At 36.5% G+C, this 27,841-nt stretch overlaps 1 protein-coding gene across 11 annotated transcripts in view; it reads left to right on the top strand.

The window, feature by feature from the left end:
* Window positions 1–17,388, top strand: part of AKT3 (AKT serine/threonine kinase 3) — a 169,754-nt gene extending 152,366 nt beyond the window's left edge. For all 11 annotated transcript variants that reach the window (XR_015731464.1, XR_015731465.1, XM_060692386.2 and 8 more), the window contains 3 exons: window positions 852–939; window positions 16,083–16,185; window positions 17,235–17,388. Coding sequence is in view for 9 of the 11 variants with exons in the window: in XM_060692386.2 (XP_060548369.1) it covers window positions 852–939; window positions 16,083–16,185; window positions 17,235–17,320 (277 nt within the window). In the remaining 2 variants the exon portion in view is untranslated. The remainder of the gene's footprint in view (window positions 1–851; window positions 940–16,082; window positions 16,186–17,234) is intronic.
* The last annotated feature ends 10,453 nt before the right edge of the window (window positions 17,389–27,841 follow it).

Here is a 27,841-nt window from a genome sequence, read left to right as displayed (position 1 = left end):
AAATAATGGGATACAATTATTGAAATTGTAGGTCTGTTATTGGCTCTCAAAAAAAGATGTATTAATGTTTTTGGATTGAGAATTCAATGATGAAGCATAAAAGTTGCCCAAATTTTCCTGAAACAAATTGTAAACTGCTGTAAAGTCTCAGAGAAAATAATGGCTCGGCCCTTATCAAATAACTTCCTATAAGTAATTTAGGTATTTAGGAGAAAAAACTTGTGTTGTGTTGCAACTCTATTTGGACACTCTTCCTCTCCTTGTAAATTCAATTGTCTTATTTGAATTGATAAGATAAACTGCTGTTAATAGACAGAAGTACTATACTTTACAAAAAATGAAACAAATAATATAGAATAAAAAGACATAGGATCCAAACATCATAATACCAACAGATTGGCTCTACCACATATGTGGGCCCCAGAGTTGAAGTAAAAGGAACACAAAATGCAGATAACTCTTTCTAATGTGCTTTTGTCTCACACAAAATTCACTTGACATATTCTAGGAATTTTTTTTGCTTTAAGATTAAAATCTGTATGAGCATTCCTGTATTTTCAATCCAATTAATTTGGATAGAAAGTTTTAATAACTGCAAGTGAAAGTACATGAGCTCCAAATTGTATTAAGGAAGGCATATAATTAGATATGCATTGTTAATTTTTAAAAACAATTTCCCCAACTTGAAAGTTGTATTTTTAATTATTAAATGGCTTACTTATTCAATCTTAAATTATTTCATGGAATAATTTTAATTTTTTTAGTGATCACATGGTCTCTGTGTACTTTCCCCCCTCTCTTTTCTTTTTTTACTAATAAGAACTGTATTGTTTATACTCTCCCCCCACTAGTCTTGGTGGAGGACCAGATGATGCTAAAGAAATTATGCGACACAGCTTCTTTGTTGGAATAAATTGGCAAGATGTATATGATAAAAAGGTAGGTTTATATCATATAAAACAGAATTCCTAAGAAATCCCAAAGAGAATATACCTTATTTCAATTATAACAAATGTATATCAAGTAAATGCATATCAGGTAAAATGTAGCAAACTATCAAACAACAACAAAACCCCCAATATATCTAATCTTAGCAATGTTGGTCTTTCCTGATTTAATAGAAGTATCTCACTTCTACTGAACTGAATCTAATCTTTTTTTAAAAAAACAGTGCTTATATTTAGTGGAATCAGACATTTCATAATTATATTTATAATAAATTATAAATATAAATATATTTATAAATTATAATATATATATTACAATAAAACAGAAAAATTGTTCCCTTTATTAAATTGCCATAAATTTCTTGTAGAAATCTCTGATATAAGTTGAATATATATAAAATTGTATTTAGAAAGCCGAATGTAATCCAAATTATATTTAGAAAGCTGAATATTTAAAAAACTGAATAAATGAATGTGGAACTGTATTTTCAAATGTTTCCTGTAGGAAAGATTAGTCAATCTATGAGTTATTGCAGGTGGGGAGTGATAAGTTGGATTTCATCCTTTCTATTGAATCTCAGGCTGATGTTATTCAGAGCAGGGATAGGCAATAATACAATTCCTGTAAGCCATAACCAGTGTGGATCAGGGGTGGGTTCTAAAATTTTTTACTACTGGTTCTGTGGGCATGGCTTATTTTGTGGGCGTGGCTTGATGGTTATGTGACAATTCTTTAGGATTTAGCAGAGGTACTGGTCTACCAGGCTTTTAACTGCTTGCAGAGCTGTACCAGTCTACTCAATTGTTTTTGGAGGCACCGGTCTACCACCACACTGCCTTTTAACACTGATCAGTTTAGGACGGCCCTTTGAAGCCCAGCGGCAAGAGTTTAAACAGTTTTTTTCCTTCTAGCCGATAAACTGGGACTTGGGAGGCAGCAATAAATTGGGGGCGGGGCCAAATAAAAGGTAAGAATAACGGGGGGGGGGACGGGAGGGCCCAGCTCCCGAACAAAGAGAACCGGTTCGGTGACGTCATATCGTCACCGCTACCGGCTCGGCCGAACCGGTAGGAACCCACCATTGGTGTGGATAGTGATTCTGAAAGCCATGTGCCAAAATATTCTGAGTATCAATATGGATCCCATTAATTCAAACTTTTCAATTTGATTTATCAGAAAGAGCTTAAAAATTGGGTCACGTGTGTCATCTTCTCTCTATGCCTTTGTGTATGTGTGTGTAATACTAATTTAAGTTACTTAAATATTTATGTCAATATTTGTACAATTTTTTAAATAAAAAAGAATGAAAGTTAAAAGTTAAATATCCTTGTTGGCTGTATGCTCCAATGATGGAAAGGAAACTATTGCAGCTCTGCAAACCATTTTGAAAGATGCTCTGCTGCTCAGAGTCTTGTGGTACCTGTGTTTCTTGAAGACTTTGTACGGCCATTTCAGGACTTTTTCTTAGGGGCAATGAAAGCATTTCCATTTGGGATAGTTGCTGAAATGAACCAGCTTGCCTCAGGGTTTCAAGCAAAGGATTCAGAGGGTCACTTTGTGTACCTGTCCTGTCAGTAGCTTACAACCTTTTAAACTCATCTTTTGTTTGGACTTTGTAAGCCTAAACTATAATTTAGTTTAAGTCTTGAGATACTATGTCATATTGAAGAAGGAATTCTTGTAGGGCCTATTGGTATTGCTGCAAAATTTGAGTTGGAGGGAGTGTTAAGCATCCTCAGGTAAATTTTTTAACATACTGAAACTTTACAGTGTTACGGTATATTAATATTACTTAAATATGTTTTTTTGAAAATCTATTTTTAAAGGATTTAAACATTCCTTAATCTAGATTTAGGAAAGAATATTAGTTAGATTTTTGTCTATAGTTGAGGAAAAATAAAGGAAATTGCTCAGAAGTAATTCACATATCTTTCTTGGTTTTTGGCGCCGGATATCTTTGGTGAAAGTGAGTGAAGCCCTTGTATTGTGTGGGTTCATTTTTTAGATTACTATCTTTTTTTGTCATCTTTGTCATATTCTTCATTTTTGTTTATTTTGTTTATTTTGTCTTGTTTTTAGTGAACTGCCCTCAGTTTTTTGATGTTGGACAGCATATAGATTTTAAAATAATTACAAATAATTATTCCAAATTATATTGAATATTTTCTAAGATCTCTGAATTAACAGTGTGTACATTGAGATTAACACAAATTAATAATTTGCAGCAGAATCCTCTGCATATTTTTTCTAGAAGTAAATCAAACTATGTTTGGTGGAGCTTATTGTGAGAGTTTAGAGGGTTGCATTATTAAAGATTGATGACTTATAAATTAAAACAATGGGAAAAGTTTTTGTCAAAATGTGTTGATTTTAGACTTCTTTTTTAAAAACTAAAGGGAAGGGAAAATGCTTTTTCACTGATATTTATTTGATATTGAGCAAATAATTTAACAAATATAAACATAACACATTTTCTGTGGCAGTTTGCAACTTGCTGTAGAATTGGATACTATAGAGCAGTATATGAACAGTGACAGCAAATAAATAATTAAGCTAATTAGCAAACGTCAGCTATTTTATGCAATTCCAAAAAAAAAAAAAAATTCACACTATTTAAAATAGAAGAGTAAATTTACTAACATTTTCCCAATCTCCAGGTGCTAAGTTTGTGAAAGTAAAAAACGAATATTCTATAATTACATCTTAATAACATTTACAAAAATTAATAACAGAAGCTTTTTTTGACTTAAGAAACAAATAAATGAGTAAAAAGGAAAATAAAATTCAGGGTAATTTTGATTATGGTGGCATAGTGATTAGAATGCAGTCTTGCAGTCTTAAAAACTCTGTCCACAGCCTTGAGTTCAATCCTGACTAGCTCAAGGTTGACTAGGCCTTCCATACATCCAAGATCAGTAAAATGTGGACCCATATTGTTGGGGGCAATATGCTGATGTTGTAAACTGCTCAGAGAGAGCTATAAAGCACTATAGAGTGGTATACAAGTCTAAGTGCCTTTGCTATTATTTAACAATATTTAATACTTAATATTCATGGTAAATAATTCTTTGTCTATACTATAAGAAAGAATGCAAAATATTCTTCTGTAACTTCTTCATTAAGGGATACATGGACTGTAGAGCTAATTTGCTTAATTTTACTGGGCTGTATCCTAAAAACACTAGCTGGAATCCAGCTTCTGAAAAGTGGAGGCCTTGTAACCTCTGTCACTAGAGCTACCAGTACACTCAGTGTTTGGCACCCCTTCAGAATTGATCCTTTTGCAAAACAGGAACATCACAGGATTGGAAAGGAAAGGAACCAGAAACAAATGGAGCTGTGATATTAATTAAAGTCAAGTTTATTAGTTTGTATAAACTAATACTATTAGTTTGTATAAATAAACACAATAAATAATTAGTGTGCATCCTATATTTTTTCTAGTTGAGTGCAATGTGCACATGTGAAGTTATTATACAAATACAACTAGTCTGTGGTAAACTTGTGATACTAAAACTGTCAATGGAAATATTTTTATTCACTAGGAACTGGATTCATGTCATGAATTCTAGAAGATGTGCATTTTACTTCTGGTTCAATTCAACTGATATTTCTCATAAGTTTCTATTATAAATATTAAGTATTGTCATTTTTTGCCAGTTTTCAGTGTTTACCTTCAATTTTTAGCAAAAAAAATTATTGAGGGGAAAATGGATTTGCTTAGTGTCAGGTTTCGATGTCATCTCAAGTAAATTGCACTCCCAAACAATTAATCTTTGCTGAAATATTCCATTTATTGAGTACGACAAATCTGGCCCCGACTTTGTCGTAGCCGATACTAACCCTCTGACCCCCAACCCCTTCCCTTTCCGTTCCCCAATTCTCATCTTCTCATTGGCCATCTTCCAAGTCAGTCTCCCCAGCTTCTGACCTCACCCCACAGGAATGTTCCCCCCACCATCCCATCTCCTAGGGGATATTATCTACAGAGAAATAAGTAGGTGAAAAGTCAAGCCTCGTCTTTTTATGGCAGCATCAGAATGCTGACATCTGGCCCCTCTCCCTTCATTTTTCCAGTGAGGTCTGTTTCAGGAAAAAAAAAAACAAATTAAGTACCATTACCCCGTCCGAGGGTGTGTCCCACCCCCTCCCGCCTTGCCCGGGTGATCTGCATGGAATTTGGCTATAAGGCGATCAGCTTGGATATTTGTGGTCTTCACCCAGGAAGCTTCTGACAAGGGGTAACCCTTCCACTTAATTAAGTATTGGAGGTGCCCCCTATGCCACTCGAATCGAGAATTCGCTGTACCTCATAGTGAGTATGGCCCCCAACAACCAGGGGCTCGGGGGGGGTCACGTGGCACAGGCCTTAAAGTTGACCCCACCACAGGCTTCAGGAGGCTGCTGTGCTTGCTGGGCCAACCCATGGATGTATTTTTGGGCTCCTTCTCCTTCTGCTAGGGAGGAGGGAAGGGCTGCACTTCAGCCTACAGCCTCTCGGTTCAGCAGCCCAAACTGGTTCTCTCTTTTCCTTTGGTCTGCATGATGGCCCCTCCTCCCGAAGAATGGCACGGTCAGATTTCTCCTTCAATTCATCTATGGGGCTATCGAGTGGCTTCCTTGAAATTTCTTGGTGCCTGGCCTGCTGCCAGTCCCATAGCCAGTCTGCCCTCCCCAATTCACTTTGGTGTTTCCCCTTCTCCTGCACGTTCAGGAAAGGAAACTGAACCTCTGCGGCTTTTGGCAAAACCCCCAAGTACTTATCTGTCTTCTTGGCTTGCAGCACGATCGTCTGACCTTGGCTATCTTGCAACTTTGCCGGGGGAAACGGGCAGGGTTGAGATTTCGTGACTTCAAAGCTGGCTGGAATCAAGGCTGGCTCTTTTCCAGTTGCCTGAATAAAACTTTCTTCAGCCATGGCGTCAGTTGAATATCTCCATTCACTCCATACGTCTGGGAGGGAACTGGAGGATTGGAGGTCAGCCAGCTTGGCTTGGAAAGGAGTATCGGCTATCTGTCAGGTTTCGATGTCATCTCAAGTAAATTGCACTCCCAAACAATTAATCTTTGTTGAAATATTCCATTTATTGAGTACGACAGATCTGGCCCCGACTTCATTGTAGCCGATACTAACCCTCTGACCCCCAACCCCTTCCCTTTCCGTTCCCCAATTCTCATCTTCTCATTGGCCATCTTCCAAGTCAGTCTCCCCAGCTTCTGACCTCACCCCACAGGAATGTTCCCCCCACCATCCCATCTCTGTAGATATTATCTACAGAGAAATAAGTAGGTGAAAAGTCAAGCCTCGTCTTTTTATGGCAGCATCAGAATGCTGACACTTAGGAAGATAGGAATTCATAGGTTACTGATAATTCTATGTTATTTTCCAATGAATGAAGATAATAAGAGAACTGGGACTGCAACTTGGGAAGGGAGAGGAGTGCAACGTTGGAATGGATATGACCTTAGGAGAAAGTTTTTATGTTAAGTGACAAGAATGGATGGGATGGGGGCAAGATGAGAGAATGCAAAAAAAGAGACTGAAGGATACATGTATGACGAAAAATGCTTACATCATTTTTCTAGTGTTGATCTTGAGAAAAAAAAATGGACATGGAAAAAAAAGTTGAAACTAGAGTGAAAGTTCAGTGACCCAGGAAGTGGAAGTATGAGCTGTATTTGAAAAAGCATTAGAAAATAATTTTATCTCTCAATAGAATGAATAGAAACTGGATGTAAGGCAATATTGAAGTTGCTTATCCTCTAGAGTGCCATAGAAATGAGGGCTTCTGGTTGACATTGTGGTGAGATCAGACACGAGGAGCACTCTGTACTGAGTTCTCTGTACTGAGTACTCCCTGTTGGTAGGCTCTGAAAGGAGCCAAAGCTGCCCTGTAGGGGCGGTGAAGCAAAGAGGGGTGCCCTGTGAGGTCAAGGAGAGTCGCAACTCAGGGTTCGTTTTCCCTCAGCCATGGCGAGGAGAAGAGGCAGCCGAAAGATGGCTGCCACGAAGCTGGGACAACCAAGGAACAACTAAGACTGGTGCTGGAGCAAAGTAGGTGAACAGTGGCTGGAACTGGGGGAGAAGATTCCTTTTTACTTAAAACCTAACCCCAAGGAACTATTTGCTCAAAATTGCTTGTTAAAACGGTGATTCAGCACGCTGAGAAAAATACCAGACCGGAAGGAAAAGACTTAATTAAAGAGAGGAAACAATAAATTTCTAAAAGAACAGAAGTTTGGACTCTTAAACTGAAAAGATGTGGTAATGGGAAGGCATTTTAAAACACTGGAAATTTTTATTTAAAAAACTTATCCTGCTTCTATAATTGAATTACAATTGAAATTACGATCAAAATAACTATAATTAGACTGACTACTGACAACATTGAAATTTAAGTTGAGAGCGCCATCTGCTGATGAAAGGAAAATATACTGGTCTGGGAATACTTATATGAAGGATTGTGAAAATATCTACTGGCTTATATTTACCCTGTGACTACTGGAAACTCAAATATGAGAACAAGGAAGTTATTTAATTAAAGTGACCCCTGAAAGTTATGCTAGAAGATTGAACCTGTAAAGGGGACATAAAGAGGCTTTTGATAACTCATCGGACTATTTAAATGGAACTGATTGATTTCCTATGGGATACAAAGAACTGTGATCAGTGTACTTATTGAAGGGCAATTTTAGGTCTGAATAAATGGTTCTTGGACTACTGGATAAAAGTGGGATTTTAAAAAACAAAACAAAATAAGATACTTCATAAGGAAGAAATTAGTGGAATTTTGAAGGAGATGGCATTGATTTTTCAAAACACAAAGAAAAATGGAAAATACTATACGAAGGATGATGAGTAAAGATCAAGATGCTCAGAAAAGGGAGGAGCTAACAGAAGGAATGGAGGAAAAGATAGAACCAAAGAACCTGCAAACAAAAGAAGAAGACAAGGAGGAGATAATAATAAAAATAACAGTGATTGTTGAATTAAACCAGGGGGAAATATTTTAAGAGAGTTGGAAAGAGAATTGGAAATACAGAAATATACTCTTGAACGGGAGATAGGGGTTTGGGCAGATACTTCGGAAGCTAGGCAGTGGAAGAGGGTAGAGATGGGAGAAATACTTAGATTGTATAGTCAAGAAGTAGATACAGACAGAAATAAAGATCTAAGAGAGGAATATGGGAGGCAAGTCAAAAAAAAAGCATAGCAACTAAAGTACTGAAGCGGACAAGAGACGATGGTTAGAAAGGAAAGGTTTTCTTTTTTTCCTTTGATGTTTTGATTTGCTTTTCTTTTTCTCTTTCCCTTTTTTAGAATGGTGGCATGATTAGAAGTTAGGTAAAAATAAGAGAAGGGGGAAATATTTGTATACACATATCTTTATATAATGGAATAAAAGTAACAATAAAATTGAATGATGGTATTATTAGAATATTATTAGAAATTGAATGATGGTATTATTAAGTATGTTTTAATAATATTGTGATTGGCATTGTAATAATATATTGAAACACTGAGCAATTAAATAATGAAAGAATATTCTTTAATATAAACATGTGTATTACTGTCAGAATTATATAGATTTGATGATTGTAAAGAATATGATAAGAATAATTTTGTATGTCTAAATAATATTGGGATTGGTATTGAGTTGTGTATTGAAACATTGAATAATGAAATAATGATTGTATCTTAATACAAATAGATATAAAGAGTGAAATATGGGAGGTCAGTTAAAAATGAACAGGATTTCAAAGCACCAAAATGGGCGAGAGTGTTGGATAGAAAGAAAACTTCTTTTAATAAAAGGGTGACATGATTAGAAGTTAGAATAGAGATAGAAATAAGAGAAAGAGGGAATATTATGGTATACATTTTTATTTAATAAAATAAAAGCAATAACAAGAGGGAAGCTTAGAAATTGAATGGCGGTATTATTATGTATGATCAAATAATATGGTGAGTGGCATTAGATCAATATATAAAAACATGGAATAATTAAATAATGATAAACTACAACTTAATACAAATGTGTATTATTATTAGAAATATATGTTGGTTGAATGTAATAACTATGATTAATTCTACTAGTTTTATTTGCATTAGAAAGTATGACACCCAGGTGTCACACTGTTCACGCATTGATATGTATATGTAAAATAAAATAAAATAAAATAAAAAACTTATATATATAAAAAGAAATGTTTGTAGTTACACAGATGGAAAGAATGAAAAAAGGCTTGGTGGAATGTTGAAAGCAAAAAGGCCCTGGATAAGAAAAAAAATGCATGCCCAAGAATAATTGCTGAAAAAAAATATGTATATTTATTTCTTTCATTTATATGGCTGCCCCACTCACAAAAGAGATGTTGAGCAACATATAGTTAGATGAAAGCATAAAAACAAATGCTAAAACAAAACGCAGCATCCAGTACAGAATAACCAAGGCCAACCATCACATATTTCATTCATGTTGTTTCATCTCTGGATGGCTTATTCCATGCTTTAAAATACTGGGGGAAGAACCAGGTTTTTCAGACCCGTGAACAGAACAGCAGGATCAGGGTCATCTAAATCTTGGGGAAAGCATTCCTTAGGGCAAATGCTGTGACAGTGAAAGCATGCCTCCTGGTCCTGCCAGGTGACACTGTTTCTTATAAAAATCCCACAGCATGCCCATTCTGCCAGATTCCATAGGATGAACAGAGATAATTGTGACAGATGGCCACACAAATAACTTGGCCCCATTCCACGAAAGACTTTATAGGTGATAATCAGCACTTTGAATTGCATCCAGAAGCCGAAAAGGAACTAGTATAGCTCACAAAATAATGGTGCTACATGCAACATGTATTCAGGACCACCAGATACAAAAGTCTGGAGCACTGCGAAGTTGGGGAAAAAAGAAAACAGTTTAGTTCCCCCCCCAATCGAATAGTAGTGGTGTTTGAGGCAATATGGTTGCTCGCAGTATGATAGGTCATGTGACAACAGCAGGATGCAGACTGGCAGTCCAGCTGAGCCACCTGCTGCTCCTGTTCTCATTGTCACACATATTCCAGACATCTTCTGGAATGTAAAAGGGCAGGCAACATAGAGGTGCTGTCAGCACAATACTCAGGGAGAGGGGAAAACAGTCCAATCAGATATGCTGCTGTTCACCTGAGGGAGGAATAAAGCCAGCGTAACCACCATTGCAGAACCAATGACATTTTGTCAGCAAAGTGGCAGCAACTCCTGTTCAACTCTCCCATCCACTGAACAGCTGATCAGAGGTGCCTTCATTATTGCTTTTCCACTGCCCACTTGCTGACTGCACAATTTTTGGCAAAAAGGAGAGCTGTAGGAAAGGCCTTCTTGTTTGGTTACCTAAGAGGCCCTCTGTGACATGAATCATCACTACTACTCTGATGCCATAAAGCCTCACTGCCTGGCCACAGACCAGGCTATGGACCGGGGTTGGGGACCCTTGCTATAGCTCATATTCTGTATATTTATGTTCTGACCTAGGCTTCTTTAAAAAGCGTGAAGCAGAGTCTTGGTCCCGGCAAAACCCCTTTTATTTACACAACTGTGAATTCCTTTCATTCACAGTCAGCAAGGCATGGCAAACAGTCTTTCAGAGGAATATTTATCAACACAAACCTTATTTCGCTTGGAAAGCTGCCAGATAACTACCGTGTTTCCCTGAAAATAAGACCCTGTCTTACATTTTTTTGAACCCCGAAATAAGTGCTTAGCCTTATTTTTGAGGAGGTCTTACTATTTTGGGGCGTGTGGAGCTAGATGGGGCTCCTCTTGCCATCTTACCTGATTTCCAGCTCTGTCTCCCTAATTCTTACCAGAGGAAATGGGGACCAGCTGCTCATGCAGTTAAATATTTTCGGGGAGGGCTTATTTTCGGGGGGGGGAAGAGTTATTTTAGCACATGCGCTCAAAAGCCCGATTGGGCTTATTATCCGGGGAGGTCTTATTTTCGAGGAAACAAGGTAGTTTCCAAATGCAGGGCAGGGCAAAACTTGGCACAGAGTCTCTTATAGTCACGAATAGAACTTTCCACTCTTAAAATGACTGACCGAACAAATTGTTTCCTGCAAAAGTCCACTCCCCGTTCGCTCCTCTTTTGTTTCCTATAGGAGGGGCCAATCACCGTCAAGGCTCAAGGTTGACTCAGCCTTCCATCCTTTCTAAGGTAGGTTAAATGAGGACCCAGTTTGTGGGGGCAATAAGCTGACTTTGTATAAATATACAAAAGTATGAAGGCTATTGCTTAACGCATTGTAAGCCGCCCTGAGTCTCCGGAGAAGGGCGGCATATAAATCAATTTTTTTTAAAAAAAGAAAGGTGTGGCTTTACTCCCAAGTCGACCCTGCTTTCTTAGTTGTTCTTGTCTTCTGGCAGCTCTGCGCACGCGCACACTGGGAACAGGCTCCAGTTGTTTCTCTGCCTTGCTGCTGTCTAGCTCCCTCTCTGTCTCTGACGCAGAGCCCTTGTCTGAGCTTTCCCCAGCCCCCAGGACTGGCCCAAGTTCCTCCACAACCTCCTCACTGTCTGACTCTGCTGCCGGCTCTGCTTGCCGACGGTGGGCCACAACAATTTATTTCTATAAAAGTTAACTGTCCCATCCTTAGCACACATCTGGCACAATTGGGAGTGGGAAGATTTTGTAATGTATATGGAGTGAGAAATGTGGAGAATAAAGATGCAAAGAAATAAAAATGGTTATGAGAGTCATTGTTGAATGAAACGTATGAGTGATATGTAAAATATAATCAAATAAGTTCAATTATTTTACATTAACACTGGTAAGAATAAAAAAAACAAAAAAGTTTAGAACATTGTGAAAGCAAGGCAGGTTTTCAAGAATATAAAGGCAAAGAGAACATAGTGAATGGTGTTCTTATGATCTGCCTTTATTTTCTTTTTGTTTACTGCTTCTTTTTTGCTGCTTTATAACTTTGCTTACCCTGAAGAAAATTGCCTGCACCTCTGTACCTATTACTGAGATTTATTGTTTTATCTAACACCAATTAAATTGAAAGTTCTGCTTTTTCTATGTCAGAACTTTGAGATTAGAGTAACTATCATCTAAGCACATCCTCTTTGGTCTGATTTTGCTGATAGAGAAAATGTTTTAATAGTTTGTTTTAAGTTTTGGAAGAAATGTAGTCTATCATAAATCCTGTATATATGGTATATAACTGATTAAGATTTAATTACAGATATGCTGATCCAAAACAGAAAAAGCCTAAAATAATTAAAGTTACAAGACCTTTGATCTAAAAAGATTGATACAAAAGACAGATTAATGCTGATTCAGCTTCTTTGCTGTTAGATGGCAGTCTTGCGAAGCTTCTTTCTTGACTTTCTGGATTTGTAGGAAAAGAAGGAAGGATAGATGAATAGATATTGAAAAAAAAGTTAGGTTTTTCAGGTGTGTAATGATTATATAAAACATAGACTAATAAGAGTTGGAAGGGATCTTGGAGGCCTTCTAGTCCAGGGGTCGGCAACTTTAAACACTCAAAGAGCCATTTGGACGCGTTTTCCACAGGAAAAAAAAAACACCGTGAGCCACAAACCCCTTTTGACATCTAAAATGAAGATAATACTGCATATAGTGTTTTCAATAAAATTTATTGAAATATTAGATTATTTGTAAAAAATATATAGTTTAATCTAATTAATTTAATGTATTCAAATTAAGTTACATTGGTATAAAATTTGTATGTAGAGAAAAAGTCTTGATTTAAGGAATGCATCATCTACTGTTTTGTTTAAATTAAAAAATGCTTTATTGAATGAAAGGGAAATAAAGTATCTATACTTTATAAATCAGAACCTATTTTATTAGCCTCTAACAATTTAGCACCGACAGCTGTAATACTAAACATTTTATTTAAAAAAAACCCTCTCACTTGGTGGTTTTAAAATTTCTTCCCCATCATTTCATTAATAGTGAGAAGTGACTGGCCATTTTAAAAGTACTTTTATCTTAGATTTTAAGGTAGATATGTGGCTTATCTGTATTTTTAGCCAGCAGGAAAAGAAACAAAAAACTTTTTCCTTCACAAAAGCCACATATCAACGTCGCTTTGACTTATCATGTTACTGTACAAATCCTGTGGTAGAAATAAATGCACCTCCTGCTGGAGGGCACCACGAGCAAGAACTGCTCAAGCCATTTCAGGATTGAATGTACTATACAGTAGCGTAGTCAGTGGAGCTCTTTTGGAGCATGAGGAAAGGTCCGTCGTAAATGCAACAGGTTTTCTTTTTTTGGGGAAAAAGTTTCTCTTCTTTCCGTTACACAAGCCAGGCAGATTATTTTACCCCATCTTCCCTAGTTCAGCGCTACGATAAATTTGCAGCTTGGGAGCTTCCCAAAAGGATTAAAAGATACGTCACCTAACTTTTATTTCTGACACACACACCCTCTGCCCAGTTGGTCTTCTTGTTCTTCTTTGCTGAGGGAGCAAACCAGACAGATGGAAATCAATTATGAATGTTCAGGGCGAAAAGTTGGCTGATTTCAAGCACTCCCTTCCTGCGGGTCTTCCTTCAAATCACTGGAAAAGCCTCCCACCCTCACGCAGGACATAATCATAGATTATTTCTTTCCAATCTTATGGTAAATGTTTATTTAGAATTTACTCCACCTGATCATTTGAGTTACGGAATATCTATATTCTCTCTGGGTGAATGCGTGTGTGTGTATGCACACATACACATATGCTTCTAAGGCTCTCGAAGACCTCCATCAGGCCGCAGAAGCGAAACCAACCCTACCTCTTCATATGCATTCATGTGCAACCATGAACGTGTGCATGTGCCCCTTTCGCCTGCACGTGTGGGATCGAAGGTCCGCACTGCCAGCCTACGGGCGTCTCTGCGAGGAAAAGTTGGGTGTTGCTTAAGAGTTTTCCCCAGCAGGAAGAGCGATGGCGGGGGGTGCCCCCATAAGAGAATCGGGTTTTACTAGGCAGGGAGCCGCAGCAGATGGAGCTCTCAAGCTGCGGGTTGCCGACCCCTGTTAGTCCAACACCCTGCTCAGCTGGAGACCCTATACCACTCTGGACAAATAGCTCTCCAATGTCCTTTTGAAAACTTCCAATGATGGAGCACTTACATCTTATGGAGGGAAGCCATTCCACTGACTAATTGTTCTCACTGTCAGGAAACTTTAGTTCTATGTAGGTTGGATCTCTCTTTAATGACTTCCACCTGTTACTTCTTGTCCAGCTCCCAGGTACCTTGGAGAATAAGTAAACTCCTTCTCTGTGACATCCCTTCAAGTACTGGCAGACTGCTATCATATCGCTCCTAATCTTTCTCTTTGTAAGACTTTGAAACCCTAATTTCCTTATTCGTTCATCATATGGCTTTACCTCCAGATCTTTTATCATCTTCATTGCCCTTCTTTGCATTGTTTATATGATCTTATGATGTCTCTATTTTGTATTGTTGTGACCAGAATGGGATACAGTATTCCAAGTGTGGTTTCATCGGTGTAGTATAAAATAGTACTATCACTTCATGTGACATTTAAATCATCCCTTCATTGATGTAATCTAGGATTGCATTGGCTTTTTTGACAGCAGCAGCACATTGCTGGCTCATACTTAAATGGTGGTCTACAAGGACGCCCAGTAGTTGCTACTGTTCAGCAGGTACCACCTAGTCTATATCTGTACATTTCTTTTTTCTTCCCTATGTGTAGGACCTTCATTTTCTCACCACTGAATTGCATACCGTGTTTCCCTGAAAATAAGACCAGGTCTTATATTAATTTTTGCTCCAAAAGACGCATTAGGGCTTATTTTCTGGTTAGGTCTTATTTTGGGGGAAATGTGGTACTAAATGCACCCATCTGGCTGACAATCTTAACTGGGGCTTATTTTGGCGGTAGGACTTATATTACGAACATCCTGGAAAATCATGCAAGGATTTATTTTCCAGTTGGGTCTTATTTTCGGAGAAACAAGGTATTGTTGGATAGGGCCCGCTCTTCCAAGTCCTTCTAAATCTTGAGTCTTTCATCTCTAAGCAGGGGTGTCAAACTTGAGGTGTCACGTTTTCATGACTCCCTTTGCTAAAACGGGGGTGGGCATGGCCGGCATGTGATTCATCCAGCCTGCAGGCTACGATTTTGACACCTCTGATCTAAATAATCAGCAGTTTTCCCCAGTTTGGTGTCTTCTGCAAATTTGCTGAGTATCCTGTCTATCCTCTATCATTTATGAAGATGTTGAAGAGCACTGGACCTAAGACAGAACCTTGAGATACCCCACTCAGGCTGCTCTCCATGTAGATGTATTTCTATTGAGGAATACCCCACCCATACAGTTGGTTAGTCAGTTGCGAATCCATCTGGTGGTAGTACTTTCTATCCCATATTGTTCTATCTTATCAAGAGGTAGACTGTGAACTACTGTGGATAGGTGTTCTCTTATCATTTTCTTGCCTATTTTGACTTTCATTCCTAGTCTGTCTCCTACAGTGCTGCTTTTAATAGGATGAACTATTTCTTCCTTTTGCATAAAGACAGATGCAAAGAACGAATTAAGCAGTTCTTCTTTTTCCCTGCTACCCATCACCTCCTTGCCATCTAAAAGATTCTATAAACCACATGAAACTATTGTTTTAGCCATCACTGGAAAAGAGATTTAAGAAACCAAGACATATATGCAGGGGAAAGGATGATTTGTGAAAATTGGAATGTAATGTACAGTGTGTTCAAGCCCATTTATTGAAATAAATGGTTGATTAAATTTGTGATGCTTATGTTAATGGATGTGTTTTTATTTTAGCTTTTTAATATAATGTGTTATTTTAAAATGGGAATAAAATGCTTATCAAATAAATAAAGACTTGCTTGTGATCTATGAATTCTTTATTTTGTAAGACTGCTTTCTCCCCTCTCTGTAATCACTAAAATAGAAATTCATTAGGCTAAACCTTGGCCAAAATAGTTTGTTAGTTGGTGTTCAGGTTTCAGTTATCTTCTTACCTGTTCTTAACTAGTAGGATAAAATTAATTAATCTCTTCCCGCTTTTTACAGTTGTACTTTTAAATTTAGTATGTTCATATTTATTAATAAACATTTTTCTTTCACTACACCTTCAGCTTGTTCCTCCTTTTAAACCTCAAGTGACATCTGAGACGGACACCAGATACTTTGATGAAGAGTTTACTGCTCAAACTATTACAATAACACCACCTGAAAAATGTAAGTATCTCATTATTAAGGAAGGTAGGAGGGTAGGAATTCACCTTAGATTATGAAGCTATTACAACAAATAATAGCTATAATACTAATTTGTGAATGTGAGTATCCAATGATGATATCAGTCAGCCATTGAGGAGGGTCCCTGGGAATCAGAAAGATCTGCCAGCAAGAAGAGAAGAATATTGATAGTTCACTTAATTTTTCCCTTTTTTGGCATGCTGTATTCTTCCCAAATTCTTTTTGGTGGGTGTCTTCAATAGCAGAGGTCTGTGTTATTCGCATTCATCCAAATCATCAGGATAGAGCTTCTTATGAGGTATAAAAGACTACAGAGACAGGAGGGGAAGAATAAGGAGTTATTGGCTGCCTTTCATTTGTATATGTATTGAGTATATCTGGAGCTGTCTTAAGAGATGTTATAGTAGGAAATCTTCAGCAATGACTTTTTAAACATAATTATATACTCTGATGTACATAATTTAGAAGGATAAAAAAAGCCCCTGTGATTAATACAAGATGGGTTGGATGAGTAGGTGGGAATTAGTTCAAAAGTTCAGAGTATTAATCTACAGGAGTGGGAGTCTGTTTAATCTATTTTTTCACTCTACTGAATATTGGGCATCCTTTTTTATAAAGTATTACAAAAGAATTCTAAAGACTTGTAACATTTATATTTCATACTAGGCCTAATTAATCTGATTCTGTTTAGTCTATTCGGCTTCTCATTCTGAAAAATATTTGCAAAAATAGTTTTACATATCTCTACAAAAGATCATAGTAAACATAAACACAAAAATAATTTCATATTCAAAAATTTTATGTTTAATTGGCAACTTGAAATGTAAAATGTATATTAAAATCTTCCAACAATAAAATTTGAAAGGCAAAATATGAATTTTTTCCCACTTTTCATTGAACTAATCTTACAAAAAAATTCATTTAAGACGGTATCATTCTAATAATAAAATATGTGCAAAACTCCTTATGTCAATATAGAGGAACATATTAGTCATTTTTTATGCGGCTATCTTTAACCTTCAATTCCACAGATGATGAAGATGGCATGGACTGCATGGACAATGAGAGACGACCACATTTCCCTCAGTTTTCTTATTCTGCAAGTGGCCGGGAATAATTTCCTGTTTTGTATTCCTGCTATAGAGACATATTCAATTTATTACTAAAAAAGATTCCTGAACATCACCACCAGTCCTTGTTATTATTTAGGAGAGCAGAGCACTTTTAGAAATCATTCCAAATTGATCAAGTTCCTTTTTTTGATTAATCAGCCTAGTTGATTTATCTGCATGAGGTGTTACATTGGTCTAAATTGACCTGCGGTTACTGCTGTCTCAGCATGAAAGTCATAGCAAAAAGCATTCCCCAGATATTAGAAGGCAGATTCTCAGTTGCGTGATTTGTGCACAACTAGCTCTTATTCTCTTGCCTTCTCGGAGCAGAGGTTAAAAGGCATGCTGGTCTGTGATACAGTCCTTGCTCCCTTCTAAAATTAATTCCATTAATTTGGATGTTTTCTCAAGCTGAAAATATTACAAGGTGGTTGTGTACATATGCAAGCTTTTGGTAGATGTATGTCATCACTTGAATCAGTTTCACCTTTAATATGTGGATAAAAACATTTAGGCAAAGGACCTATAATTGTGTGTGTGTATGTGTGCGTGCGTGTGCACATACACATACTCACAGACAAACACAGAAAGATAGATATATGTATAATTATATATAATTATTTTTTAACTGTTGGATACTACCCAAGAAGCAAAAAGTCTGGTATTACCAGTTTTCCACTTAGACTTCCAGATTCATGTGCAATTATGGAGAATGGGACATTTAAATGGAAGAAATTATAACATAAAAGCAGCAAGTGATGTTGTTTCAACCTCTTATGATTTGTGTCTTGTGCTTTCCTTTTTCTTTGTTGATATTCATCACCCCTGGAGGCTGAAGAATTTAGACAAGCTTAACAACATTGCTTTTCACCAAAATTTGTATACTGAGGTAAACAATTGTTTACCTTTTATGTTTTTTTTGAGTTTATGAACTAGTTTCTTTTTCTTCAGATGTTTTAATTGAATATTTTGTTACACTTCAGTAGTATTTATTTTTTAGTGACAATGATTGTATGTGTCATGTTTGCAATGCTGCTACATCCTAGAAGAGGCTTGCAATTTATTTTATAATGTACGGAAGAACTGTACAAGCTGAACAAAAGAATGCACTTTTTTTCTATATGAAAATGTTAAAATTCTGAAAGTGTACCTTGTACTTAGAATTTGGTTTTTATAGTTAAACTATTTCATTATGGTCAAGAAAAAAAAAATCCCCAACCCATATATCCCAATTGTTTGCACAGTCTTTACTGAAGTTGAATGTTGTATAGAAGTTGGATAACCCTTCAAAAAATTTAAATTACCAAGGTCACGATGATTATAAGAAATGCATTGTAAAGTTTCAAACATTTAGTTAGATTGATAGGAGTATCTGTTTTAAAATACCAGCTAGGTATTACAGCTAGGCCAGGGGTGGGTTCCACTTACCTTTGCTAATGGTTTGCATTGGGAGCATGTGCAGCACTTCTGCGTGCATGCAGTGCTTCTGCGCATGCGCAGAGTGTACATGATGGCGGGTGGGCGGAGCCTCCCACCGCCGCTACTACCGGTTCACAAGATCCGGAGCGAACCGGTAGGAACCCACCACTGAGCTAGGGTGTTAGTGGGAGTGGAGTCCTCCAGGAGAAACATCTGGGAGAAGGAACCTTCAAGACGATGAGAAGACCCGGCTGGTGGAAGGTCCCTCTGACTGAGAACATGCTCTGCTTCCCAAGTAGGCAGCAAGGGAAGGCTTGGCCAAAGGAGAGTCAGAAGCTCCATAAAATTAGGGGTCAACGGGGGGGGGGCATTTTGAGAGAAAAGGAGCTTCGGGGGATGCCGCCTGATCTCCTCTTGGTCTCCCATCACAAGCCTCACTAAGTACGAACTGGTAAGAAAAAGAAACTTTGGATCCATCTGCATCTTTTTAAGTCAGTTCTAGCCATGACAGATGCAACATTTTTAGTAAACCTAATTCTCAAAATATTTATTAAATAGGATGTTTGAATATTTATTTTTTCATTTAAAAGATTTTTAAAAATAAACATGTGACGAAAGGCAATTTATGATATGACCTTTGATGATGGGAGTTGAGATTTTCTAATGGAGCTAGTAAGTGTAATAGTGCATGCCAGATTAGCCCTGAAGGATGATCTGTGGGATTGTAACTGATGATTCTTGACTTCATTCTTTGTATCTCCTATAATCTTTTAAGCTCTTATATGACTTGTCTAAGTCTTATGAAAGCTGCCCTCATGACTTTAAAAAGTATTTACATGCAATTGTATCCATCTCTTGATGCAGAAAATGTACATACTTTGAAGTATCACTGCAGGCAGTGGAACATGCTAGGGTTATCAAGAGGCATGTGGGCATTTTATTCAGGCAGCTAGGATAAATCTATGCTTTAAAGAAATAAGGTAGGTATCATTGTACTTCTACACTATAGTAGGTCAGAAATACTGTGTATCTCTTGTGTGGAATGATTATAGAATAAGACAACATCTGCATTTATTAAAAATTGCGAAGCAGTAAAGAACAGTCAGAAAGAATGAGAAATTTAGTTTATAATCAGTGTCTTAGTACTATGTATTAAATATGAGTACACTGGTTCTTTAATGATAGTCGAAGTATTCTCAGTTCAGCAGTACTAATATGCAAAAATTTCTTTGATCTTCAGATGGACAAGGTGGTTAATTAGGACCGCTTCTCTCCTTTTGCCATGGATAAATAAGAGAAGTCAGGAGTCTCATACTCCAAATGGATGAGGTCATGTACTATCATCATTTTCCTACCTGAAATATGCCAGCCTAAACTAATAAAAAAGCCTGACATATATAAGATACATTTCTTCTCCTGTGCAGCCCTTATATAAAAGTCTGCACATGGATCAGTCTTGCTGGATTGGAAGAGGTATGCCTTTCCACAGTTCAAGACATTTATTCATTAGTGTGTGCCTGGGCCATTTTAGATTACTCATAATTATTTTACACATAATCATTAAGCGGATATTGTTCAGTACTAAAGAATAGAGCAGCCACAGTTGAACAGACTCTTTAGGGGAAAGGGGTATTCATTAAATTTGAATGTCCGTTAAACTCTCAGGTTGCCCTCTGCCTCCCACCATCCACACCCCACTTTCCTTGCTTTCCCCCCCTTCCTAGAGATGAACTGCAGGAAAAAGCACTTTCAAATACAGCCCTTCAAGGGAGGTAGTTGTTCCTAGCATCAGTCTTTGGGATATTTGATGACACTTTTCTCTCTAGCTCCTGTCACCAAGGAAGCAGCGGCCAGAGCTGCAGATGAGGGAAGGGGAAGGAATCACAGCTGTTGCTCCTCCTCACAGCACCTCCCCAGCCTCTTTTCCTTAGCTCAGCTCAGCTCAGCTCAGCCCAGCCCAGCCCCACCCCTCCTCCTACTATCGTCTGCCAGGTTTTCTCAGCCCCTTTTCTCCTTGACCCTCCCAGGAACTCCACCATTAAGTATGTACAATATACACCCACCCCCACCTGATCATCCTTGCATTTTCTGTCTCCCAGAAGTTAAACAGGAAGCGTATCCATTTTTGAAGATTTACCAGCAACTGCTGTCCAGACCATTCTCCCAAACAAGAAGTCTGTTATTTTTGGGATATTGCCCACATGGAAATTTTGTTCGTTGTGTCCAAAGTCCATTAGTCCTGCACTATTTGTGATGGTCAATGGTAAATTATTTTTTTTAACCTGCCATTTGGTCAGTCAGTATGGAGGAATAACATTCCATGCAATCCCATTTTTACATTATACAAATATTGTATTTTACGTTCTGAATCATTAATACTACTTTTATGATGACTTGATTTTTTTTAGTTCATAATCCTATCTGATTATAATTGTTTCTACCCACTGCTTTCAGAGTTTTGATGTGTTGGCCAGGGAACTTAATGTAGTAAAATTATAGAGATTAAGAAAAAAATGAAATCTTGAAATAGATAAAATAGAATTTCTGTGATCTTTTCCTTGGTTTTGTATAAGGGATATTTTACCTTTTATAATTAGCCCCAGATTCTAGATTAGTAACGCTTATTAATATGTTATCAAAACCAACATAGATCAGTTATGCTAATATGCAAGAAAATATAAAAGCAAATATTAACTCGTAGTTGAGTTATGCTGCCTACTCAACATAAAATAATATATCTGTATAAAATGAGGCCAACAGATACTCTTTTTCTTATCTGATGTATATCAAGCAGTCTCATTTAGGATGCTCGTTCCACCAATATTAGGTGAATGAGGCTCAGTTCAGTTTTCCTATCTTCTCGCTACACTTAATTTTTAACAGAGTTTTAGATTTTTAACAAGGCTGTCTCACCCTTTCTCAATATATAATATGGATAGATGAGAGTGTTATTTATGAATATTAACTCTCTTCTGAATTCCTCCTGTCAACCAACCTAATGTGCTAGTTCAGAAGAAATTAGCTTTTGTCCAAAGGATCAGAAATATATTCTAGCATCTTGTACAGGCATGTTACTTGAACCATTTGAATGATCCCATCTCTATTGCAGGGTGCAAACATTGGGCTTCAGAAGAGAATATTTCAGCATGGCTGCAGTATTGACCAGGGAACACATTGTATTTTGTGCAACACTGATGGGATCAGGACATTACTTCAAGATCATTCATATTCAATAGTGAATGGGCTCTACCATTCTGAAGTATTCATTGCTTTGTAGATTATTTTTTAGATCATTACTATAAATGAATACTTCGATAACACATTTTTGCTGTTTGCTATTTTTTGAAAAATTCACAGATGAAGTTATAGAAGTATCATAGGGTTAGTCTTCAAGTTCTAGATGATCTCCTGAAGATTTATGAGATCATTAATGTCTTTCATCTTTTCTGGGTCTTCAGACAAGGGCAGTGCTATTAAATACACAATAAAATGTTTTCTGAGAAAAGTTAAACCCACTTTCAATTTTGCTATTTTGCTGAAAAGGAACTTGTAATTTGATGAATATGTGATCAGCTGAACGAAAAACCAGCTTTCTTTTGGCACTAGATGGCAACACTAAAGCCATGTGTCTTACGAACAAAATTCAAAATACAGTGATATATATCTTTTATATTGAAGTGATTATAATTAATGAAATTAATTTATTTTACCTGAAGTTTCAAAGAGCAATGAACAATACAAGCAACGTGTGGTATTGCATTAGCTTATCTTTGCACACATGACCCTACAGCTTTTTCATTGTGATATCAGAGATCTTTTCCTGGAATCAATGGGCTTGCACCAAACAGGTTCAGTACCATGTAGTTTCTATATGTTATATATTTCATATAAAGGGCCTCATGATTCTGTTTCTTCCCCAGTAGTCTTATGGATCAGGGTCTCAAAAAGAACTTGCACTTTTAAAGCATTTTGCTGAGAGCAGTATGCTAACATCCAGCCTCGAAGTAGGAAACAATATTAAACCAAGTTCTATACGAGATGAACCAGAAAAGCCCTTGCTATTTAATATATTGCATTGTGTCTATATTGTGTCATTGAGGGAAAGGGATTAATAGATGGCCATATAAATTGAATAAATAGATTTTGATGTATCTCTTTCCTTTCCTTCAGGAGTTCAAAGTAACATACAAGGAGTCTCTCCTCATATAATCCTATGAGATAGGTTAGCTGAGAGAGTGTGACTGGTCTATAGTAATGATGGCCATTGTCAGAAAGAATTGACAAATTGTGTGGGCGGAAAGAGAAGGGAACCTCTTTTCCACATAAAAGACAGTATTATAGAAAGCCTTATCATGATTTTCTCCAAATCAAATAGCATCTGTCTTTTTAAATCACAGATTTGCCACAGAATTGCAAATGAGTCCATATTATAAAGAACAGAACTTTTGCCATTTTGTATAGAGAAAATATTTAAAAGTCAATATTTAAATTGCCTCTGAATTTATATATTATTAATACTGGGCTGACATCTGCTAGTGAACTAACATTCCTATCCTTCTTCCCTAAATCTTTCTCAAAGGCTGGAATGTAGCAAATGCATGCCTGCTCATCTAATGTTGGATGCAGCCCACTATAACTCATTCTGATAAGTAAGTGGGGGGGGGGGAAACCTCCTCCAAAGCTGGCATTCTATTTTATATCAGTTGCCTGCATTTAGTGTGTTGTCCACATACCCAAGTCAGCACTAGAAGCTTTGTCCCCTTCCTTTCTTGTGCTGAGGATAGGATGATGGAAATTGAAAGGCCAAAATACTTGAAGTTCACCAGATTTACTAAACTTGTCACAGCTTTATATCATTTGGTTTGATTTAAAGGCAATTGGGATTTGAATTCATGTTCCTATATGAAATAATCTTTCAGAATGTGGCAGCTAGTCTTCCCAAGTAATACATCAGTATTTTTTTTAAAAAAAATAGAACTAACACTGGCCACAATACATTTGTAGTTTTTCCGTCTTGCAGCCTTTTCTGAATTTTGCTACCCTGACACAAGAGCTTTCAAGAAATTGTATTTTCAGCCTTGTTGGCTCCAGCTTATACTTGCTTCCAGGACATGATGTCCTCTTAACACTGCAGCCATCTTGAGGACCTAAAAGACTTTGGTTTATATCTGGATAATTTTTGCACACAGCTTTGCTTCCCATCATGATTCTTCCAATACATTTTGCTCATTGCAGAGTATTGTTTTATACTTTTTTCTTTTTAAATGGGGGAAGGTGTCACTTCTTGAAGCTGGCAGTTCTTGCACAGGTCATGTGCTTCTGCTGGAGTGAACAAATGTAAGATTTCCTTAACTATGTGCAGGGTCTCTATATTACACCTCAATGTACAATTTTGCTGCTACTGTTTGTACTGTCTACAGTAGAATTTCCTTACCTTGATCCTGGTAGTGCATTACAGGTAAGCATGAAATGTAAAATATTTATTTAAATAAAAACTCTAAATTGATAATTCAATTATCTTCCCTTAGCTTTAGAGTTTGTGAAATTTCTTGACCTTGCTAGTTTTTTCAGAAGATCCCTGACAGATCTAATTGTATAGTTAAGGATATTAGCAGACAAGACTAAGTCCAAGAAACCATTGTATTTGTACTTAGTTGTACTTAGACTACTTCCTTTAGCATATGACCCATAAGGATCTAAAATAACTACAGGGTTTTTTATTTACTTTTTGTACATTACATATCTTTACTATTTTTACACTTACATAATAGGGACACTGATTTGTGTATTTATTTATGCACACAGTATAAATAAAGCACAATGTCAATCTGTTGAGTTTATGTCTGTTATTGGTTTTGCTTTGAAATGCATATGCATATAAAAGTTGCAATTCTTTTTCCACTTTTTTGTTTTAGGATAAAAGAAATTGCATATCCTGTTGAAATGACTGAAATACATAATTTTGAATTACAGCAGGTATAACTGAAGTATAGACTTTCTAAAATATAAATCTGAACATACAGTTATACCGACGATAGTTTTAAAAGGCTGGTGCTTCTGGCTGTGCACATTGCCTCACTGTGCATCTGCATCTGACATTGTGTATGTCAGTCTTCATATAAATTATTAAGAAACTGCTCTGTTCTCCCATATGGAAATGTCTCCTTTTAGATAATTCTGTAACTAAGAACATTTATTAAATACTAATTATATATAAGATTCCCACTGTTTAAAGACACTCACTGTCTAAAAAATATGGGAACGGAATGAAGGAGCCAGAAGGAAAGCAGATGCAGAATTTGTTGTATAATTTATACACAGCCATTGTAAGAAAAGCATGCTGGAGGACACATTTAAGAAAAACATTTTTATTTTTAACTGAAATTATCAGAGCATAGCATTCATTATGGAAATGCATTCCATGTATAAAAGAATACAAGTTAAATAGGAAAGATTTTGGAATGAATAATAAAAATTATGAATGGAAACTTACAGAAATGGCAAAAGTAATAAAGTCAGGCTTAAGAAGAAAAAACAGCAGTTCAAGAATATGTAGGGTGCTTGCTTCAATAACTGATGAGAAACTATGCATTCTGTTACTGATTCTGCTTTTGCAAAATCATGAGTAATAATTACCAGTTTGTCCCAGACATCAGTAGCTTGGAAAATCATAGATTCCAATATAGCATCCATTCACTCATTTCTGTTACTCTTTTCATGCCTGACTCAAAATTATGGAATTAAGGATTCATTTGTGAACATTAGAATACATTCCATGTAAAGTAAATATGTAGCTTAATTAATTTATATTAATTTACTTAAAACATTAGACTGCGCTGTGTAAAACAATTCCAAAATTGTTTTAAGAAATAAGTTTGCCAAATTTGTAATATTAAAAATACAATCCTAAAAACTATAAATAAGCATTTCAAGAGCCATAGGATTTCTTAGCTTTCCCTCTGACTTTTGAAACAGTTTCAACCTTGGAGAACTCAGTTTCCAATGTTGCCACCAATTCTTGAGGCCCTATCAGGTAGTTGTCAGAAATCAAAACTGACTTAAAGGCAATCAATCATTTAATAAATCTCCAAAATCTAGAAATGGAAAGCTTTAAAAAAAGGAGAGAGATTCCAGAAAAGATCTTAGTTCTACAGGGTTTCCTCTTACTGCTTTCAATAAGCATTAAAAATAAATAAGGAATAAATATTTGTTAACTTTCTTTACTTCAACCTTATCAGATTGAAGCTACCAGACTGTCTTGTGAGATCTGATACTTAGTATTCTTTTGACTACAAAAATGCAAACTTGAGACAATGACCAACAAAACCACAGTATCATATTTGTCAAATTGATCACTACACTTCTTTAAGAGCAAAAGATTAAATGCCTTCAAAAATACTTTGTCTATATAATGTAATGTTGCTGTTATATATACGTTTTGTTTTGCTTTCATGGAATTTCAAGTGCCATGGGTTAAGCTTCTGGGAGTTCTCCCAGAAATGGTATAGGGTCTCCTGCTTGAGCAGGGGGTTGGACTAGATGACTTATAAGGTCCCTTCCAACTGTATTGTTCTGTTATTCTATTATTATTATTATTATTATCATCCCATCTAATACCAACCAGTTTTTATTGTTGTAAGGTTGTTTCATCCTGGATCTTCGGAACTTACTGTATCTGTTACAGAAAGAATGCCAGACAGCTACTCCACTCTTCTGTAGTTATCCAAAAAGGCATACAATTTAATTATATAATCAGCAAGAACTAGAAATAGAGCATTGAAATATGGTAACGCAGTATAAAAAAAAAGTAGCTGCAAGTATTTTAACTGGGATAAACTGTTTTAGAAACTGAAACTTGTAGCAATAAAATAGTTTTTGCACATTAAAGTGGAAAAATAATTATTTCTGAGGAAGAGTTAAAAATTATGGTACCACCACAGAAAAGGTCCATCTCGAGTGATTATTTCTGAATTGTTTGGATGATGAGTTCCCAAACAATCATCACTTTTTTTAGCCAGGCACTTACAACACAATTCGGCTCTTTAAAGAGCTTAGTGTTTGATCCATAAATGTACCCTGTTTCAAACTGCTTTCATTGCCTAAAATAAATTTTAGACTTGGTATCTACACTGCTGAAGTCATCAGGTCCCCAATTGGAAGAGAAAACATTCTCAAATGAAACAGGTAGTGAATTGAAAAAACGGAAGAGTGCAGGTTTCCAGAGAGACTCACTGTGGCCAGAAGTCAGATCAGACTTAAGGCAATTTGGAAATGCTAAAAGAAGTCAAGAATAGCAAATGAGAGTTCAAGTAGCAATGAATCAATGTGTAGAGATTCAACAATCAGTTTTTATGTTCATTTATATAATCCGTACTTACTGTTTTTTACCATCAGCTTCACATGTGAACTGTCTTATTTAAACTGACAAAGAAATACAGTATGTGAATTCTGTTTGTAATCATTTACAAGTGATAGCTCATTTATACCTGTAAGTAATCACCTGATAAGTTTATCAAGAATGAATCAGCATGTATGAACAAATATTTGCCAGGGATGCTTGAGAAACAGATTAGCAAAACTCAGAACATTTAACAGCGGAATGCTTAAGAGAACCAAAGGAATAAAAGGAAGTGTACTTGGTAAAGAAAGAAATGGAAGTAATGGAAAATAAAAATATGTGCAGAAATATCTAGTTCTGTCTAAATACATGCAGGATCTTAAATATTTGAAAGACTGGTAAGAGCTAGGAAAAACACTACTACTACTGGTTGGAAGGTAGTGGTTGCTGAGTTTGGAGAATGAATGCAAGGTTAGGTGAGGTGGGAACAAATTCTTGAGGGACACAGAATGGTAAAAAAAATATTTTAGGAGGAAAAACAGGGTTATGCATGTGCTGAACCTTCCCACTGAAATCAATGGGATCACAAACCTTAACTTTGTCTGGACTGTGCCTTAGTTATATGTAATCATGATTTCTCAGTTAAGTCAATATTTATTATACCATGAAAACATTTTATGACCAGAGGTATGTAACTATTCCATTTAAAACACATAAATTAAGATTCCATGCTAGAATTTGAGTTATTGCTCCAGGAAATTCTAATAAT

The sequence above is a fragment of the Pantherophis guttatus genome, chromosome 1 (genome assembly GCF_059756535.1).
Source record: "Pantherophis guttatus breed Tessera chromosome 1, ASM5975653v1, whole genome shotgun sequence".
Classification (NCBI taxonomy): domain Eukaryota; kingdom Metazoa; phylum Chordata; class Lepidosauria; order Squamata; family Colubridae; genus Pantherophis; species Pantherophis guttatus.
This window is presented reverse-complemented; position numbering and strand designations above follow the sequence as displayed.